Raw genomic sequence first — 19,183 nt, 5'->3', positions numbered from 1 at the left:
ATCTTCAACTACTCGATAGTAAACAACTTTGATTTTCTATATCAAGTAGAAAGCCTTGGAACCAGAGGCCACCAACACGAAATTTAGAGAACTCTATTTTTACATCAACTTTTACTATGGGGCGTCCCCAACACGTCCGCCAATTCTTTGTTACTATCATATGAATTGGTGTGGTCTCAGTAACTATCAATACAATTAATACAAACAAACGAATAAGGAGGCTGCCATCAACCAATCAATTATCTGTTTTGTTCCCTCCCCCTCCCCCTCCTCCCAACTCTTGTAGGTTATAGGACCCATTCAACTAATAATGGTGATCGACCAGGCAAAATATCCTACAATTACAAAAACAAAGAAAAAAAAAGTGGTACCATTGTAATGCTCTGGTACAAGAGTATACATGAATGAAAGTTTATTCGTTTAACTTTACAGCGAAAGAAGGAACAAGATTGCAGTTACATCCAATAAAAAACTTTCAACTTTCATCAAGTAGAAAATGATGGAGAATAACTTTTTTTTCTTCTATTTAATGAAACTGTATGTGCTTGTGCATGTGAAGGGGAGACATAAGGAGACGAGTGGACATGGTAGAGAATGGACACAAGTGTGAGCCCTCAATGGACGATCTCTTTTCTCTTGGGATTCAGCCACTTGGGGCTCTCATCTTCTCCAATTGCGCCTTGGGATTTTGAAATTTGCTTCTACAACCGGAAATGGCCCATCTGTTGATGGCTATGATCATTGCAATCAATGTGTTGGGTGTAGGCTTCTTTTGTAAAGGAAGAGGAAGAGCCAAAGAGGTGAATAATATTTTATTTTTTTTAGAACACGGTCCCTACCAGGATGAGAAGGGGCGGTTTAAGTCGAATTGTTGGACCGGTCAGGGTGGACCCATGAACAGGTCTCATTCCCTTGACCATGCACAACAGCCAGAGAGACGAATCAGGAACCAACCCCCACCGAATATTGTATTCCTGAAAGTTTTTTTCCTTCGAAAACCACCGTCCATGAAGGGGATGGGGGAAGCATGTGGATACAAATAATTAAAAAAAGATTTTTTTGAAAAAAGGTACTGTACCACTTCAATATAAAGTCTACTAACAATCTCTCAAGTATAAACCCCCCATATTCTTCTTTCCCTCACCACCTCTCTCATCATCTCATTTGTTGGACCACAAAATATCCATATATACACATGGAGAAGCTGTCAATGCAACTTGGCCAATTTGGCATCCACAACACACTTGTCATTGTTGTCTCTCCTCCTTTTGGGCTGAGAAGAAGATGGCCCCGGTTCTGGCTCGACTTTGCCATTCCGGTCCTCCTCGTCATCATCTTTGACTTCCTCAACGGCATCATCTTCTTCGATGCCTGGGTCCAAATCACTGCCTCCAGCATCATCATCACCTTCTTCAACCTGCCCAATGGGTTGGATCAAGAACTCCGTCCCATTATCGTCATCCTGGAATTGACATGAAACTATAAATCAAAATTCTAATACGATGAAGTGAAGACATTATTATAAAGCAATAGGAAAATAAAAATAAAAATTAGTAGCTAGCTTGATCTTGTCTTGATTACTATTAAAAGTTTTTCAGATAGAATGGTGGTCATAATCATCCAAAGGTCCAAGAAATACCTCCCAAGTACAATAACTAAATACAGAGTAACTTTCATAATCCACATACACAGATACAAAAAACAAGATGACACGAAACACAAAATCAGAAAATTAAAACAAGAGAAACAAAGAGAAAAAAGATTCTAACATTGTCTTTATATTTGTAGGATGGACCAATAGGAATAGGACTTGAATCCCTCTACATTCTCATGTTTGTGTTTTCCTATCATCTAAGGGATAATGACAATTTTGACCAAAAAGTTCTACCGACACTTGTAGGCCACCCTTGAAGTTCACCTTCCATATTTTATGCTTGCCCTAAAAAGTCAGAATCTTGCCCCAAAAACATAAAAGACAACCTGATAATTAAGGTACCAATAGAAAAAGCTCAACTCCAAAATTAGCCAGATTATTGGGCATTTATGTTGCTTTCACTAGAAGAATCAAAGACTTAATCATGTAGGGTTCAACTGAAGCAGCTCTCATCAATTACTAATTCCACTGGGCCCAAGATTGTCACAATAAATACATCAAAGTTATGCATAATATACTCACTCCTAAAAACAAGCTCAACTCCATCAGATAAAGTCATCGGAAAGACTGGGATCACAATAGAGCTAAGTACAGTGTAAGAACCAATATGCGCAAGCCATATAAATTCAAGCTTAGCAATTGATCACTAAAAACAAAAGGGAGCATCATATCCAACTTTTGTTTAGGAAAATCAGTATTGATCTATGTTCTGAGATATATTTAATTTGATAACTAAAAATATATTATTTTTAATATTTAATATAACTTAGAATATGCATTGACATTAGTAGCTAAGTATTAAGACACCAAATGAATTCCTGGTTCATGATTAATTAAAAAACTTGCATTCATGAAATACTTGCACATATAAGACAAGAAATGACCATAAACACAATACTAATGGGTCAAAACATCTAGATGGGTTCAACAACATTACAAGCATGCATTATCTCCAATTAAGCACGTTATAGATTTACATTATTTTCATAAACAAAACACATATTTTCCAAATAGTTATTCATCCAATGAAAATAAGTGTGATTACCCAAATACAAAACTTTATTCCAAATATTTGGGATTGGCTAAACAAATCATTTGCTACATTCCACTTTGTCCAACATATAATGACAAAGTCGGGGTTCGGGAATAATTCGGTAATAGAAAGCTCTGGAAAAAGTAAACAAAAGATTGATAAAATCCAAGTTTAAAAATATTTAAATATTTCATATACTAAATGAAAAAATAACACTAAAAAAACACTACAAATAAAAATAATCTGTGATTTTATTCAAATACCAACTTCTTGGGAAAAATGTGATTTAATGGACAGCATTTAAAATCGTGATTTAATCACGATTTTTGTACTCCAAAGCCAAGTCTTCAGCTATTGAGAGTGATTATCACCAACTAGAAAACGATAATTCCCAAATGCAAAACCACAATGGCGATTACTATTAAACTAAAGAAACAATGCAAACCTAAGATTTTCTGAAGAAATAGGGAAACAATACCTCATCCTCACCGTCATCCTCTTCGCATTCCCCATCTTCTCCGATGCCCTGTTCTTCATCCTCTCCAATCTCCCCGTTCTCGTCTTCTTCTTCTCCTTGCTCATGCCCATCAATATCCCCTTCAGTGGCCATCGAACGCTCTACTTCTTCATCCCCATCAGCTTCTTCAATCCCATCTTCCTCACAATCACTATCCTCTATCTCATGAACCTCGACAACATCTTCATCTTCATCTTCACCATCTTCTTCATCAATCTCTTCCCCCAAATCACCATCATCATCATCTTCTTCTTCCACATTCTCCTCATCCTCATCTCCATCTGCCGAACCATCCATCCGAAACCCATTCAAATGGTGTTTCGAATTGGATCCATTTTCTACTCTCGCAATCTCTGTCTCCTCCTCATCCGCATCGCTCTCCTCATCCTCGTCTCCATCCACCGTAGCGTCCATCCGAAACCCATTCGAATGGTGATGCGAATTCGATCCATGTTCAACTCTTGCAATTTCTATCTCCTCATCTGCATCGCTCTCCTCGTCCTCATCAACATCATGGACGCCATCGAAATCACGATTCCTTCCATTACTCAGCTTCCCTAACCGTTCTTCACCATCAACCTCTCCACTTCCAGGATCATCCTCTTCAACGTTGTCTTCATCTTCGTCTTCGTCTTCTTCATCCGATTCTGGCCTCTCATTCTCATCAACGTCCATCTTATCCAAGTACTTAAGAGATGTAATCAAACCAAAAACCCTAGATCGATAATCTTTGATCCGTGTAACCGGGCATTCATATAGATCCAACGAAACAAGCTTGAGTTGCGCTAATGGTACAAGTTCTTCCAGATATTGGATCCGATTGTTCGAGAGATCGAGGTCCCGCAACGAATCTAACCCTGCTTCGACAAGAAATTCAAGACCACCAGCAATTCGATTGTCTGAGAGGATAAGTTTCTGAAGATTTGGAAGATTGGGGAAATTCTCGAGAGACGATAATCCAACATTAGCGATCGAGAGGTGCTCAAGATTCTGAAATTTCTCTAGCAGATTTGGTGGAGGGAAACGGCCATGAACAAACTTTACAGCTCCATCTAGGGTTAGGGTTCGAACAGAAGCGTAATTGGTTTGGCCTTCGAGAGCCATTTCTACTGCTCTCTCCCAAATCTCATCCATTGAAATCGAAACCCTAGATTTCAAAAACAATCGAACCAATAGAACCTAATCTTAACCTAGATTCAAAAACAACCCCTAAAAACCGCCATTAAACCCTAATTTTCAGGTGAGGATCGATTTTGTAATTCCAGAAACGAAGAAGAGAAAAACAAAAACTAAAAAATCCTCTCTCTCTCTCGGTCTTTGGTGGGGCGAGTTGAACCGCACGGACTCCGGTTCGACTATCGAACCGCATTTCAAATTTGGCGTTTGTCTTTCTTCTGAGCATTCCCAACGGTTAGATTAACGAGACTCGGATTGATGACGTGGAAACATTAACGGTTCAGATTTGATTTGGTTGTGTTTGTTTTTGGATAAAGACGGGGATTGGAAGAGAATCTCCATTTATGATTTATCTGATCATTATGGCCACGATAGGTTACCGAAATACCTCGAGTTTTTGTCATAATAACTGATATGCCCCTACCGCGCAGAATTCGACACGTCATCCAAGGCGCTAATTTACTATTCGAAGACAATAACGTTTGATGCTCTCTCCTTAAAATTCCTTCTAGCAGTAGCACATTAAAATAGGTCCCATTAATCCTATGACATTCATACTAACATTAGATTTAAGAAATGATTAAATTTATAATTAATTATCAAAATATAATAAAATTAAAAAATTAAAAAAACAACAGCATTGAAATTTATTTTATAAATTTGCATAACGAAAATGTCCAGCCCTTATTAGGTAGAGAGGTGGTTTCGTTGTTTTTATTTAAAATATTACATGAAACTCTAGATTGTTCAATGAGTTACTAAAATGTTGGATACAAGCGGCGCCAAGATTTTTAGCCAGTGGATACTAAATGCTAATGACAGTTGATCAATAAACTTGATTTCCTTCTATGCAAATTTTGAATTTGTTATGATAATTGATGGTTGACCAATAATTTTCATCATAGTGACAAAAGATTCTCATTGAAACCATAGATATTAGGGCTTGTAAAAAAAAACCTTGTCTTAGACTCAATGTACCAAAAAATTATTTTCTTCAACATTAAAGTTTCAATAGTAAGAAAAGAGTTTTAGGGAGTGAGTGGATTTTTCAAGAAGCTTAAAAATATCATTTTTTTACTCCCCAAAATGTTAATGAATTTTTATGACACATTTTTGAATTTATCCGAATTAAATCTCTTTCGAATATTTACAAAATCCAAACTTTGTTACTATGTTTCTTGATAGTGAATAGTAGTTAAAAGTGAAGGCTCTTAAGTAATTTTTCATTAATTTGGGGAGGTTGGTCAAAATGTGAGAGGTTAAATCACTATCTTATTTTTGAAGTTCAACGAAGTCCCCGTAAGGATGCAAACACAGGATCATTGCTAATATCAATCAAAGTATAGGGGGAATTATCAAATTAAAAAAAAAAAGTTAGATAAAAGTTGAAGATGAGGGTCTTTAAGTCGGGAAATGTTCAATAACAAATATTTTAGCAAAATTTTTCAAAACATGGGTTAGAGGTTTTGGAATGGGCTGATTTTTGGTGAGGATGATCTCTACGGTGAGGAGATCATCATCACTAAAAATCAGCCCATTCAAAAACTTCTAACCCCATCAAAAATGATTTACAAAAAATGGATGGTCCACAATTTTTCAACTTGTAAATTGGTGTTAGAAGTTTTGGAATGGGCTGATTTTTGGTGAGGATGATCTCCTCACCGTAGAGATCATCCTCATCAAAAATCAGCCCATTTCAAAACCTCTAACTCATGTTTTGAAAAATGTTTTGTCAAAATGTTTGTTGCTGAACGGGACCCCTTTAAGTCATTTTCCATGAGTCCTAGTAGCAATGTTCATATTTGGTAATTATTCAATAAGGGTTCAATTTGGATAAATTCGAAAAAGTTTCATTTAAAAATGGGTTTGTATAAAAAATATACACACAAATGAAATTTTTGGATCTCTTAACAAAACATATAATTTCCAACCTCAAATCCCTATTTTGTATTTTTAGATTTGAATGTTGAAGAAAATAAAATTTTGAGGTTGACTAGGACAAGTTAAGCGCATGATCGAACTGATACACTCTCACTTACCAACAACTTATGCTTATGGACATCCGTGCCCAATTTCACCTCAAACACACCCCCACCTCAGCTTTCCAGGTTATCCCAAGGACAAGAATCTTCCACTGGTCCTCGTCCTTGAAGCCATCCTACAAACAAGGCTTTGAAGAAACATGTCACTTCATTTTTTTCCCCCAAATTCTTCCACCCCATTTGACTAAAGAAGCCTATCTCTACATCCCTTTCTTGTTCATTCTCTTCTGAATCTAGTTCCAGTATTGGGCTTAGACCTACCCCTGACTCCACCCTAGACTCTTCAAACTCCCAATCCTCTATCTTCCAACGATTAAGGGTCTAAGAATGAGAAGAAGTAGAAAATGAAAAACAAATGGGAAGCCCCTCACGCACCAAGAAGCCCTTTGTCCTGTTCCTCCACTAGCATGGCCTACTTCTATAGTTTGCTAATGGAGGCTGGAAGCTTGGGTCCCCTTCTATGTGTTTCAATATTTATGATAGGTGCTTGTTCAAAGGTGTTAAGACACTTCTCGTCCTCCAAGCACTTCGAACTTGTACGTCTGTTTCTCTCTTTTTTCCTTAATTTTTTTACTCCTCTTATTTGCCCCTGGCCTTCGCCACTACGTTCTCATGGAGCACAGTGTTCACATTTGCCGACCTATCGACGGTCATACTTTGCAGGACATCTTTTCCAAATTGATGTATTTCTCAACCAGCACGTGCAAGTCCTCCATCATTTCTGGCGGAGCCATCACCTGTGACTCATGCACCATTGTCCTTGGTGCAACCGCGTTCATACTTGCTAAATGTTGCCTAGTTTGGCAACCGAGATGATTACTCCAATTCCAGTGGAATCAATAAAGATCTTCTAATTACAAATCGAGTTAAATGATTTATTTCATTAGAGACGAGATGAGTCAAGCATAATCAACTCGGTATCAGTGGAGGATGAGATGAGACCATGGTTTTTATACTCGGTATCGTGTCTCGTCTCGTTCAGCTCCGATACCGAGTCGTCTCGGACGAGTTTTTCGATACGTTTGAGATGTCTAATGAGATAACTCAAAAAATTACACTATGAGACGTAAAACTCGATCAAAAAATGACTTTGTGAGTTAGTCTCATTCAGCTCTGATACCGAGTTAACTCGAACGATACGTCTCGGTCTCGAACGAGTTTAAAAACCATGGATGAGACAAAAGGCTGAATTTTAAAATCATGGATGACGATGATAAGGGGATACCAAGGTTCAAGGGGCATATCATTAGTTTGAAAAATAAGAAGGGTATGATACTGTTGATGGATTGATGCTAATGATGATGTAATAATGGTTTTAAATGTTCAATCTCAATGATAAAAATGTTGATCTTGAAAAAAATTTCTTTTTCATTTTTTTCGACCTTAACACTGGATAAACGTTCTCGAAATACCTTAAATGCATATATTATAGTTCGAAAACACGCACTTGGATCAATCGCTGCAACTAGATCTTCAAAAATGTTAGAATGCCAAATTTGTTCGTCATTTTTTATTACAAATCGTTGAAATAGATTGAAAATATATCTAAATGTTCAAAATGAGGAGTATATCATTTTCCTTTCATCATTCACCTTAAAAAATCATCGGAATGGATCGCAATCACCATTGAAAAATCCATGTATGCGAAAAAAAAGACAATTAAGTAGGACTTTTTTATTAAATGGACTATCAAGATACCAACCAAAATCTAGGATTATTTAGAAAGATATCCCTCCCATGGAGTCTAGTAAGTAATTTTCATTAATGAAAATCACGAGGGTGACGAAGAGATGAGGAGGATGTTGGGGTCATTTTTCTATTGTTCATAGTATATAAAAGAAGACTAAGGTCAAGGGGGGTATGTAAACATAAGCAATAAAAGACAAAAAATGGTGTAATCAGTTTTTTGAAAACATAAAAGGGCAAAAACAAAAATCAAGTGACCAACAGGGTGGGAGTGAGAGAGATGAAATTTGATAAAAGACAAAAGTATAGAAGATGTGTAATCAATTTTTTGAAAAGAGTACGTCTATCCTTACTAAGTTAGTATGAAGTCCACCCTTAATAAGGTTGCTTGGGCTGATCTTGTGGTATCCAAAAACATGATCCAATGCTTCAGGGTTGTAGAAAAAAAGTTTTATGAACTTCAAAAGTTATGTTTCACCATTAAATTTTAATTTAAAATTAGGAGTTACGTGGAAGTTTGGTTATTATAAATTTTCAAAACCTTGGATCTAGTTAATATATATATATATATATATATATATATATATATATATATATATATATATATATATATATTTATATGAGTTTTTCCATGAAATGTAGGGGTTGGTTGTTTTGGATTGTTAATGTGGTAATAATTTGAGTAAAATGACATTAAAGGGATGGACACGTTAAAAAATTAAGTGACACCCTGATGGAGGGGCATGTCACCGATTTGATAATAAAGGAATAAGGAGGTATTGCAAATACTGACAAAAAATACGGTGATATGGACATGTAAAAAATATAAGATATAAATGAAATTTAATGAAGATCTTTTGCCCCGTTTCCCTTATTCTAGAATAAAATTAAATATATGAGTTAGACTAGTCTGACTAAGTTAGTAAGGAGTTCACACTTACTAAGGATCCTTGGGCTCAACTTGTGGCATCTAAAACCATGATCCGATGCTTCAAAGTTGAAGAGGATAAAATTTTATGAACTTTGAAAATGAGAATTTTGAAAAAAATTATTTTTCAACACATAATTTTAGTTTTAAATTTAGGAGTTAAGTGAAACTTCAGAAATTGTTCATTTTCAAAACTTTGGGTCTAGTCTAAAAGAACTATTTTTTTGGATATGAGTTTTTCTATGAAATCGAGAAGGGTATGGTGTTGGTTTGCCAATGTGGTAATCATTTTGAGTAATTAGTGTAAATATAGATATAAATGGAATGATGGAAGAGAAGAGATAGAATTAGTTGAAGATGAGGACATTTAAATAATTTTCATTAGTCTATGAGAGAAGAATGCATTCAAGGGGCATCTAATCAGTGTGAAAGAAATAGGGGAGTAACTCAAATATACACAAAAACGTCGAGGGATATGAAAAGAGTTGGAAAATGTGGGTGTTGTAATTACGTAAATCCAGAGGGGGCAGTAGTACAAAATTACATAATAAAGGTATTGTAAATTGTAATTAGCTAAATAATTCTATGAGGAATTAATAAAAATAAGTGAGGTCGTTTTCGTCATATCAAGAAAAATAAAGGAGATACAGAGCAATAAGCCAACAAACTCTACTTCCAGTTCCAGAGTTCCAGTTTCGTCTTCCCCAACTCCCAAAAGAGTACCTCTCTCTCTCTCTCTCTCTCTCTCAATTTTTGCCGAACAGCGGTAATGGCAGCGTTGATGGCCATATCGGCACCTATAAGTTTCTCAATCTCTTCTCGAAAATCGAATTCCGTCTCATTTTATGCCCACAGGTCTCTCTCTCTCTCTCTCTCTCTCTACTGTTCTTCTATTCTACTTAAATTCTTTTTTTTTTCTTTATAATTATAATTTCTGTAATTTTTGTTTGATTTCTCATAGACAGTCAACCAGATTAGTTGTTTCTTCATTGGCAAATCCCCGCGGTATGTATGTTACCTATATTATTCAATTATACATGTATGTATGTATGTATGTATATATGTGAACACCCATCACAAACTGTTAACTTGTTGCAGGATTATCTAGTGGAACCAATGGATTACCTTTAAAGATTAATGAGGGGGTTCACCGTTCCTTTGATCCAAGGTATCGTTTTTGATAGATTGTAATTTTTTCTTTATTTATTGGTTAAATTACATTGCATTACTTGTATATTTGTTGAAAGATTTGTTAAAATTGCATTTTTAAATGGTTATTGAAGTCTTCGGCCACTACAAAGATGATTGTACAACGTTCTCTAATTTTTAATTATAATTTCCTCTTAATTGTTATAATTCAAAGCTTGTAAATTTTTGCGGCACACTTGTTATTCTTAGCTGTTTTATTTTCAGCTTTTGCGGATGGTCTTTGTTGGATGATGTTCTACAACTTTGTACATGATGACATTACTTGTTTAGTAGACTGAAATCTTAACATTGAAGGAGTTATTTCTCATATTGTTGGATAATTCAGAGAAAAAGAAAAGAAGAAGAAGAAGTAGTACAAGAAGAAGAAGATCCATCTAGGTATTTAATGGGAACTAATAACGAATGAGACCGGAATTTAATTTGGTGGAACAAATTGTACTATTGGAGATGAGGATATTGGGATGGATGTGTGGAAAGAATAAATTAGAAATAAATTTTTTTTCTGGGAAAATGGAAGAGTAGCTCCAATAGACTATATAACCCAAGAGAAAGTCGTTTGGGATGGTTTTGGGCTTGTTCAACGAAGACCGATTACAACACCAATAAGAGTAAATGTTCAATTTGATGGTTCTAAAAGAGCAAGTGGAACACCCAAAGGGAATGTGAATGGAGATTTTGAGATCAGATATGAACACTCTTCAATAACTGAAGATGTGGTTTTGGATAGTGGAATGGAGGAATAGGATTCATTTATCCAACCCCAAATCTTTGGGACAATATGGATTTTTAGGAGGATGATGTTGGAACAAATATTCTAAAATGTCCAATTTAGATGCTTTGAGATATTGTTCTATTATTAATTTCATCCATCTTAGTGATAGATTTCTCCTTTTTCTTATTGTTTTTGTTTCAGAAAGCAAAATTTTATTCTTCATGATTTTTTAGTTTTATTTGATATTGAACTAGTTTTTCTCAATTTTGTATTTGAGTATCACAATTATATTGATTTGTAACATATAATTGTGGATGTAGTAACGGTGCAATAGAAGCCAAGAAGGGGAACCCACCCATGATGCCAGCTGTGATGACTCCAGGAGGACCTTTGGATCTTTCATCTGTACTATTTAGGAATCGTATAATCTTCATTGGGCAGCCGATCAATTCACAAGTGGCCCAACGGGTTATATCACAACTTGTGACACTAGCGAGTGTTGATGAAAATGCGGATATTCTGGTGTGGTTATTAGTATTTTTTTAAACCATGTTATATTGTTATTTTACTCTTGCATATTTCCTTTTGGTTTACTTATGTAACTTATGGCTATACGCTTTCCCTTTTCAGGTTTACCTGAATTGCCCTGGTGGAAGCACCTATTCTGTCTTGGCAATTTATGACTGCATGTCATGGGTAAGGTCACCTAATCTGTCTTAATATGTATATAATAATACAATATATTAACTTGGCTTTATTTCATTATTGTATATCATTCTTGGCTTTATTTCATTATTGTATATCATTACATAGTCTTAACAAAGCTTAGGATCCATGTAGTTAACCCCCCCCCCCCCCCCCCCTCTCTTTCATGACTACATTTCTTTTAGATGTCGGTGTTCTTTCTTAATCTCATTATAAATTTTCATAGTAACCTATTATGAATATGCAATGACCGAGCATTTACACTGGTGCACAAATGTTTGAACATATGCAGATGTGGATGGCTTGCATTAGTTTGAGGCACAAAATACCTTTTAGGTTCTACACTTCCATTTTTTGTACATGAAAGTGTTTGAGTGTATATTTCCTCCACTCTCGGGTGTGTCTATCCAGTTAACCCATGTGACCCTCTTATATTCATAGTTCTCCCCATCTCCAATAGACTGCTCTTTTGGAGTAATAATTGGTTAACATGGTATCACAACACTGGGTTCGTATAGGTCACGGGTTCGATTCTTTCCATCCTTATGGGTGAGGGGGAATGTCGAGTGAGTATTTTCCTCCACTCTTAGGTGTGTCATACCCCAATTAAGTCCTGTGACCCCCTCTTATATTTGTAATTCTCCCTCTATCCAATAGATCGCTCTTTTAAAGTATTTGACTGGTTAACAGAAAGAAAGCTCCATTTACAATTCATCATCATCATCCATCAACAAAGCCTTATCCCAAAAATCTGGGGTCGGTTGAATGAATTTTGTTCCTTCATTCAATTCTATATAAAATTGTGTCTTTTTGTTAGTTTAAGTGTCTTCAAATCTGCCCTCACAATGGCAAACCATGTTCTTTTTGGTATTCCTCTCGTTCTTTCATAACCTTAAACTTGCACCTAATCTGTGCTAGTATACAGGGGCGGAGCCAGGATTTTCTTGTAGTGGGGGCAAACTATGGTTAGTTGTATAGTTGAAGAACTTGAAGATGAACGGTTTTAGGGTGAAATTCAGAGATTTTTCGTTCGAAGTCGAAGAAAAGGATATTTAGGTCATTTCCAATTAGTATATGAGAAGGCATGGTCAAGAGGCAATGTCATCAGCAAAAAATTGAAAGGGGGGGAATTGGAGGGAGGTGAGGGTGTGGGGTCAAATGGGGAGAGAGGTGAGGGAGTGGGGACAAATGGGGCATGTAAATAGTTGAAAATATAGAGGTGTCTCAAAATTCTGGGCAAGGTAGGTCGGAGCATAGCTTATTGCATACCCAGATCGAGATGCTTACCAAACTGAGTAAGATCCAGTCCCAGGGTCGATGTAATTGAGTTGAAGGGCCACCCGGCGAAGCATCCTTTCCATCTCGAGAACCAGAAGCAGCACCACCATCTTGACCAGGAAGGTCCAGCAGCGGCTTCAGCTTCTTGCTGCAGAAGCTTCTTAAGAGCATTTAGAAATGCTCCTATCGTTCCAGTAGCCCCAGTGGCTGAGGCACCAGAGGCCCCAGCTCCTTACTAGCTCCGCCCCTGCTGGTATCGGTTGTTGCAAATGACCAAACCATCTCAATTGATCTTCCCTTAGTTTTTCACTTGTATTTGAATAGATTTATTAAAAGAAATGCAGAATCAGCACGAGCAGATAAAAGATAAGATCGAAGGGTTTGAAATTCAACTTCCTTTTTTTTTTGAGGTTACCTATAATTTAGGGATACCCATAAAAAAAGTGTTTTTTAATCTTTTGGTGAGGATAATATGCATAATTTGGCTTTTACAAATCCTGTTGAGACTTTATTAAAGGGGATTCAATGAGCTTTCTCTATGTTTAAGAAGAGCTAGAGTTAACAACATTATGGTTCCACTTTTATTACCTTAATTTTTATGATTGAGGTCTAAAATATATCAGGGACTTACTAATTAGTCCTCTAAAAACTTTTCATCTTCGTAGCCATAGAGGATGTAAAAGTTGCAGTGAGGCTTTTATTCAATTTGATACTTGAAAAGTTGCATTAGTTCTGCCATCACCCCCAAGAACGTTTTTTTTTGCCGGTACCTAGTCCCAATACTCATTGTAGTATTCAAGAAAAAAATTATCCAGACCAGAGCCTTGTATCCTTCAAGATCTTTAAGAGCGTCGAGTACTTCCTCCTAATGTAGCTCTAGATAGATCTAAATGTCAGAGCAGAACTCCTAGGTAGGTTCTTACCAATTACATATGCAACACTGATACATCTATGTGTGCTTTAAACATTTTTATGACCTATCAGGTGAGGACTTAAGATTTCTTCTTTTGTAAAAGATTTTATTATTTTTTGATCTGCAATTTTGAGAAGCAGCTTCTTTTAATCATGGAATTATATCACTAAATTATATACGTTGACCTTCAAATCGATTATTACCAGAGTTTTAAGTTGTATGTCTATCTAATATATGTCTGAACACTTCTTTGCTCCTTAAATGTTCAGATAAAGCCAAAGGTGGGAACAGTTTGTTTTGGGGTAGCTGCAAGCCAAGGAGCGCTGCTTCTTGCTGGAGGAGAAAAGGGAATGCGCTATGCAATGCCAAATGCTCGCATTATGATACATCAACCACAGAGTGGATGTGGGGTATGGAATGAAATTTTTTTTGTGTGTTGTTCATTGCATTAAATGGAATAGTGTTGTGTGGAAGCCTAACAATAGCAAAAAACAAAGAACACAGATTTACTTGGTTTGGCAAATTGCCTACGTCTATGGAGGAGAGGAAAATCCACTATCAATGATAAAGATTACACTCTCTTTGTCCACTAAAACTCTCTCAGCCACAAGGAACCTAACCGAGCAAAAAATATTAAACACCCTACCTGGAAAAATACCTACATACATATATATGTATATATATCCAAAAAAATTCGCTCCGGGACTCTGCCTGAATCCACTTCGGAAAAGATCCCCTTTGATACTGTTTTAAGTCTTGAAGTCCAAGACCAATAAAAATACTAGACATCTCACAACAAATAGGAATACACGTATCAGGGTGTGAGACTGGATTCTTGTCCTCCTGCTATACACTCATGCAAAGTGGTTTGAGACACGGATGGGTCTCACCTTAGGGGTTTCCTGAAAATGAGCTTCGATGTATGATGTAACCATCTAATAACCAAATGTTTTTCTTCCCAAATTGTTGGTCTTGAATCTCTGGCTGTCCTAAAAAGAAAGTTGGTTATTGATTCAACCCTCAAATTGGATGCTTTTGATTGATGACAGCATGCATCTTATATCATCTTTAGCACCTTGCCTGTAAACTTAGTTGATGCTTCCTTATTATCAATGTAAGTTATTTGCTTAATTGTTGTTTTGGGGTATCTCTGAGTTGACCATCTTTTAACCTCTTAGTGATGTAAATTGGCACTCCTAGAGGGGCAGGGCTTCCATCTTCCCTACATCTTCTCCTATTTGCTAGGATTATGTACCATGGATTTGGGAACAACCAAATTACGTGGGTTTCAACAAGTAAATTTTGTTCCTAGCAGAATAGAAAAAATAGAGTTGATCTCATAGTCACAGATTAGGTAGCCTACTCGATAATCATTGGTATCCAATGTTTATATACTTTTTGGAACATTGACCTAAGGGTATGTTTGATTGCATGGAAAGTCACTTTCCATGGAATTTGAAATCCATGGAAAATTGGTTGTGGAAAATCGGTAGGGTTGGAAAATCAAATTCCATTGTTTGATTTCACTTGGATAAAATCATGGAAAAATATGAGAAAAAAGAAGAAGAGGAGAAGGAGGAAGAAGATGAGAGAAGGGGGAGAGGAAGAAGAAGATGATGAGGAAGAGGGAGGGGGGAGGATGTGGCGACAGTGGTGACGAAGGTGACGGCGGCTACAGCAACGGTGGTGGCAACGACAGCGACGATGGCGGCGACGGAGGTAAGTGAGGAAGATGGGGGGAGAACGTAGTGGTGGTGGCGGAGGAGGTGAGGGATGGAGAAGAAGTAGAAGAAGAAAAAGAAGAAGAGAGAGAGAGAAGGTGGTCGGAGACGGGGCCGACGGCAACGGTGATGGTGACGACGGCGATGAAGACGACGGCGAGGTTAGTGTAATGGTGGTGGTGGTGGTGGTGGTGGTGGTGATAGTGGTAGTGGTAGTGGTGGTAGTGGTAGTGGTGGTAGTGGTGGTAGTAGAGAAGAATTGAGGATGAAAAATATGGTTGGATTTCATTTTCCCACCCATATGGGTGGGAAAGTGAAATCCATGATTTAATGGACTTTTTGAATGGGGTGGAAAATGAATTTCCATTTTCATGTGCAATCAAACACTTGAAAAATGTCATTTTCCATAGAAATTGATTTTCCACCCTATTTTCCATGTGCAATCAAACATACCCTAAGAGTTCTAGGTGTAATACATTGAACAGTAAATTTCCCTTAAAATACGCAGTGTGTAGGATGTACACAGAAGATTGAAAATCCAAATTCTCAAAAATAGACCATATCTCCTACCTTGCTAATCAACTTGTATGTTGTATTTCTGTAATACCTAATGATTCATTAAAATACATTTACATATAATTGTATATTTCTATGTGCTAATGTGCATGAACCAATAGAAAAAAGAAATTTATATGCATGAACATAGACATACATCTGTGCTTGTTTATAACAATCCAAAGAAAATAAATCAAAATAAATTTATCTTTTATCATTGCAGGGTCACGTGGAGGATGTGAGACGCCAAGTCAATGAAGCTGTTCAATCTCGTCATGTCAGATTCACATCCTTTGAAAACCTAATTACATGCTTTGAAAAAATTGATGTCTGAGTTATGTTGCTTTTGAGTTTTTAACTTTTAGTTGGTCATGAATTCTCATACTTTATTTATTTTTTGGCTCTAAAAATCAAGGTTAGACTCATTAATCAGATTAAAATTCAGTCTAGACAATTGGTTTTGGTAGGGCTCTAAGTTCTAAGTTAAAACTTCACCTTTCAAATTTTTTCTGGGTCTCTTTTTGAGTTAGCTGAATTAAACTCAGAAATGAAACGCAATTCTTATTTGAGTCCCAGCTTATTTAAAAAATTTCCCAATGTTCAATTTTATCGATCTTCTAAGCTTCCTTATCCTTGATGCAGAAACTTGACAAGATGTATGCTGCTTTTACTGGTCAACCTCTTGAGAAAGTGCAACAATACACTGAAAGGGATCGCTTCTTCTCTTCTTCAGAGGTAATGCTGCATTTCAATTGATCAGAATGTCTTTTCATTTTCTTCTCCAAAGAAAATATAAGGTACCCTTAGGATAGACCACAATGACAATCTATTTGCTGCATAGTTGTACACCATTTGATGGGTCACACCGAGGCAATCTGTTAGATCAAAAGTTGACCAAATTGGATGAGTGGTCATCTCTGAAATCTATTTTTATGAGTTCCACTAAATAGAATCTCACCCCTGGTGCTGCATTCACAGGCTTTGGAGTTTGGTCTAATTGATGGTGTATTGGAAACTGAATACTAAATTCAGAGGCTTCGATGGACGAGGAGACGATTTTCGGCTTCTAAACTGCATCAATGCAGATTGTGTTTGTGATGATATGATAATCTCTTAACATCAACATCTGTGACTTATAAGTTTGAACTGGAAGTTCTCAAGAATGATCTCAATCTCTGCTTGTAAAATTTGATTCAAAATATTTAACATTTAATTATACAAATATGGGGTGTAGTCTAGGGCTCACAAGGGTGTAGTTTGGCCAGATATACTCCAGCCTCTAAATTTTGGTAAATGTACTCCATTTGGCAGTAGTTATATTATTTAGAAGATACGTGGGATGAGACATTCCTTTCAATGCAGTGGTATTTGTTGGAATAATTTGGCTATTTGTTGTGATTAAGCTGACAAACAGTGTTGTGTTTTTTTTTTTATTTTCCATTTCTCACTTGATCAAAGATGTTTCATATTTCCTTAGCTTTTCATTCTCTTGCAGAGGTACTTAATGACACACACACACTCTCTCTCTCTTTTGTTGCAGTAATATATCCCCGTTTAGGGCTGCCAATCTCGGGTCTGGATATGGGACCAATCCAGTAAGGATCGGATTGGTTTTGGTCAAGGACCAATTCGATGATTGAATTGGGCCCTTGTCGATCAGATTTTTTTTTTATTGGAACTCAATAAGGATTGGATTTTGGGTCTAATCAAATTCATTATGAGGTTGAGAATTGATTCTCATCCACACTGGATGGATTCTATATCAAAATAGATCACCTGAAATTAAAATAAAAATAATTTGTAAAATGAGAATGAAAATGTGGTTCTGAATTGTAGCATAAGTTTAACAAAAATTTATATTTACTCCTTTGAGAGGGCCTAATTTGAATTGAAAGTGAAAAATAAGAGGGGTGATAATCTGACACTCGTATCACATAATTACGTCAGATTATCATTAGTCAAAAAGTAATTATGAAAGAAAATAGTTATCTTTTATTTTTTAAAATTATTTCAAACAAAACTTTTAAATTTCAAAAGTAAAAAAAATTATTTTTTTAAGGTAGAAAACAACTCTAGAAGAAAGTAGCTTTTTAAAATTAATTCAAGCAAAATTTTCAACTTTTGGAAATAAAGAATTACTATTTTAAATCTATCCATATGAGCTTGAAATATCTGACCTGAAAATCGGTGAAGCTTAAAAGTTGTAATGCTCTCTTTTTAGCAAATACGTACGAGGGTTAATTTGTTGTGTTTGTAGCACACTTTTTATTTAATTTATATTATTTAAGGTTACACTGGTTACAAAAAAGCTTTCATAGCTCAGTTGGTTAGAGCACCCGTTTAGTAAGCGGGAGGTCTTGAGTTCGAATCTCAATGAAAGCATATGGTAGTATAATTTTTCATTTAAAATGATTTTGCATGGCCTATTCCTTGAAGTCTTCCTTGAGAGAGACTTGCTGAAGTGACCCAAATATGTTTTTTGTTTTTTGCTATAAAAAATTACACATTTTCATCAGCCTATCCAAAGTATAGAGTAACTTTTCCCCTAATGATTATTTATTTTACCATGTAAGATGATTTTAGTGAATGTTTGTATTTGCCAATTATAATGACTTTGGATGGCAAATTCCTTGGAGTCTTTTGTGAGAGACTTGCAGAAAATGACTGAAGTGCCCTCATATTCAACCCCTTGCCAAAAGATTATTATCGGACCCCTTCATCAACCTATTTAAAGTAAGAGAGTAATTTTTTCCCCAATCAACCTCTTCTTGAATTGCTGAAAACTTGTGATTTTATTTCCAAAAATCTTTCACCTTCAACCTCTGTCATTCAGTTTTTTGGGAAAGATCTTTTTTGGAAAGAGATTGAGAAAGGGTATTAACAAAAATTTGTACGAGTCTTTTATTGAAGATCTCAGTCCATGAGTATCTCATTAGTTTGATCTTAGTCAAATTGTTACTTTAATTAATTTTATGTTTCCAAAGTTTTGAAAAGAAAATTTGAAATGAATTGTACAACATATTAGACTAGAAACACAACTGTTTCGTAAAACCT

General features: G+C 36.0%; 2 protein-coding genes and 1 non-coding gene across 3 annotated transcripts; 2 read left to right on the top strand and 1 right to left on the bottom strand.

Moving 5' to 3' along the window:
• Positions 1-1,034: 1,034 nt before the first annotated feature.
• Positions 1,035-4,531, bottom strand: LOC147403576 (acidic leucine-rich nuclear phosphoprotein 32-related protein-like). Its single transcript, XM_086439197.1, has 2 exons — positions 3,166-4,531; positions 1,035-1,462 (listed from the first exon to the last, which is right to left on the bottom strand). The coding sequence occupies exons 1-2, from the start codon at positions 4,336-4,338 to the stop codon at positions 1,208-1,210; spliced, it is 1,428 nt and encodes a 475-aa protein (XP_086295323.1). The 5' UTR covers positions 4,339-4,531; the 3' UTR covers positions 1,035-1,207.
• A 5,179-nt stretch (positions 4,532-9,710) lies between these two features.
• On the top strand, positions 9,711-17,509 carry CLPP6 (CLP protease proteolytic subunit 6). The gene is made up of 9 exons (XM_086439192.1): positions 9,711-9,891; positions 9,998-10,041; positions 10,135-10,204; positions 11,278-11,479; positions 11,588-11,653; positions 14,123-14,263; positions 16,353-16,406; positions 16,772-16,864; positions 17,108-17,509. Exons 1-9 carry the CDS (start codon positions 9,806-9,808, stop codon positions 17,153-17,155), a joined length of 804 nt encoding a protein of 267 aa, XP_086295318.1. The 5' UTR covers positions 9,711-9,805; the 3' UTR covers positions 17,156-17,509.
• Positions 17,510-18,437: 928 nt separating this feature from the next.
• On the top strand, positions 18,438-18,511 carry TRNAT-AGU (transfer RNA threonine (anticodon AGU)). The gene has a single exon. It is a non-coding gene; the product is annotated as a tRNA-Thr (tRNA).
• The last annotated feature ends 672 nt before the right edge of the window (positions 18,512-19,183 follow it).

This window comes from Akebia trifoliata, chromosome 4 (assembly GCF_017979445.1).
Source record: "Akebia trifoliata isolate Shusen 1 chromosome 4, ASM1797944v1, whole genome shotgun sequence".
NCBI lineage: Eukaryota > Viridiplantae > Streptophyta > Magnoliopsida > Ranunculales > Lardizabalaceae > Akebia > Akebia trifoliata.
The sequence above is the reverse complement of the archived record's forward strand: the minus strand, read 5'-3'. Positions and strand labels throughout refer to the sequence as shown.

What these genes read in the sequence shown, in the direction of transcription:
- LOC147403576 (XM_086439197.1), bottom strand. Translation starts at nt 4,338, where the DNA reads ATGGATGAGATTTGGGAGAGAGCAGTAGAAATGGCTCTCGAAGGCCAA. An exon ending in AGGATGACGGTGAGGATGAG is followed by an intron (nt 1,463 to 3,165) that starts GTATTGTTTCCC and finishes TGTCAATTCCAG; the next exon opens with GATGACGATAATGGGACGGA.
- CLPP6 (XM_086439192.1), top strand. Translation starts at nt 9,806, where the DNA reads ATGGCAGCGTTGATGGCCATATCGGCACCTATAAGTTTCTCAATCTCT. An exon ending in TTCATTGGCAAATCCCCGCG is followed by an intron (nt 10,042 to 10,134) that starts GTATGTATGTTA and finishes AACTTGTTGCAG; the next exon opens with GATTATCTAGTGGAACCAAT. An exon ending in GCTTCTTCTCTTCTTCAGAG is followed by an intron (nt 16,865 to 17,107) that starts GTAATGCTGCAT and finishes CTGCATTCACAG; the next exon opens with GCTTTGGAGTTTGGTCTAAT.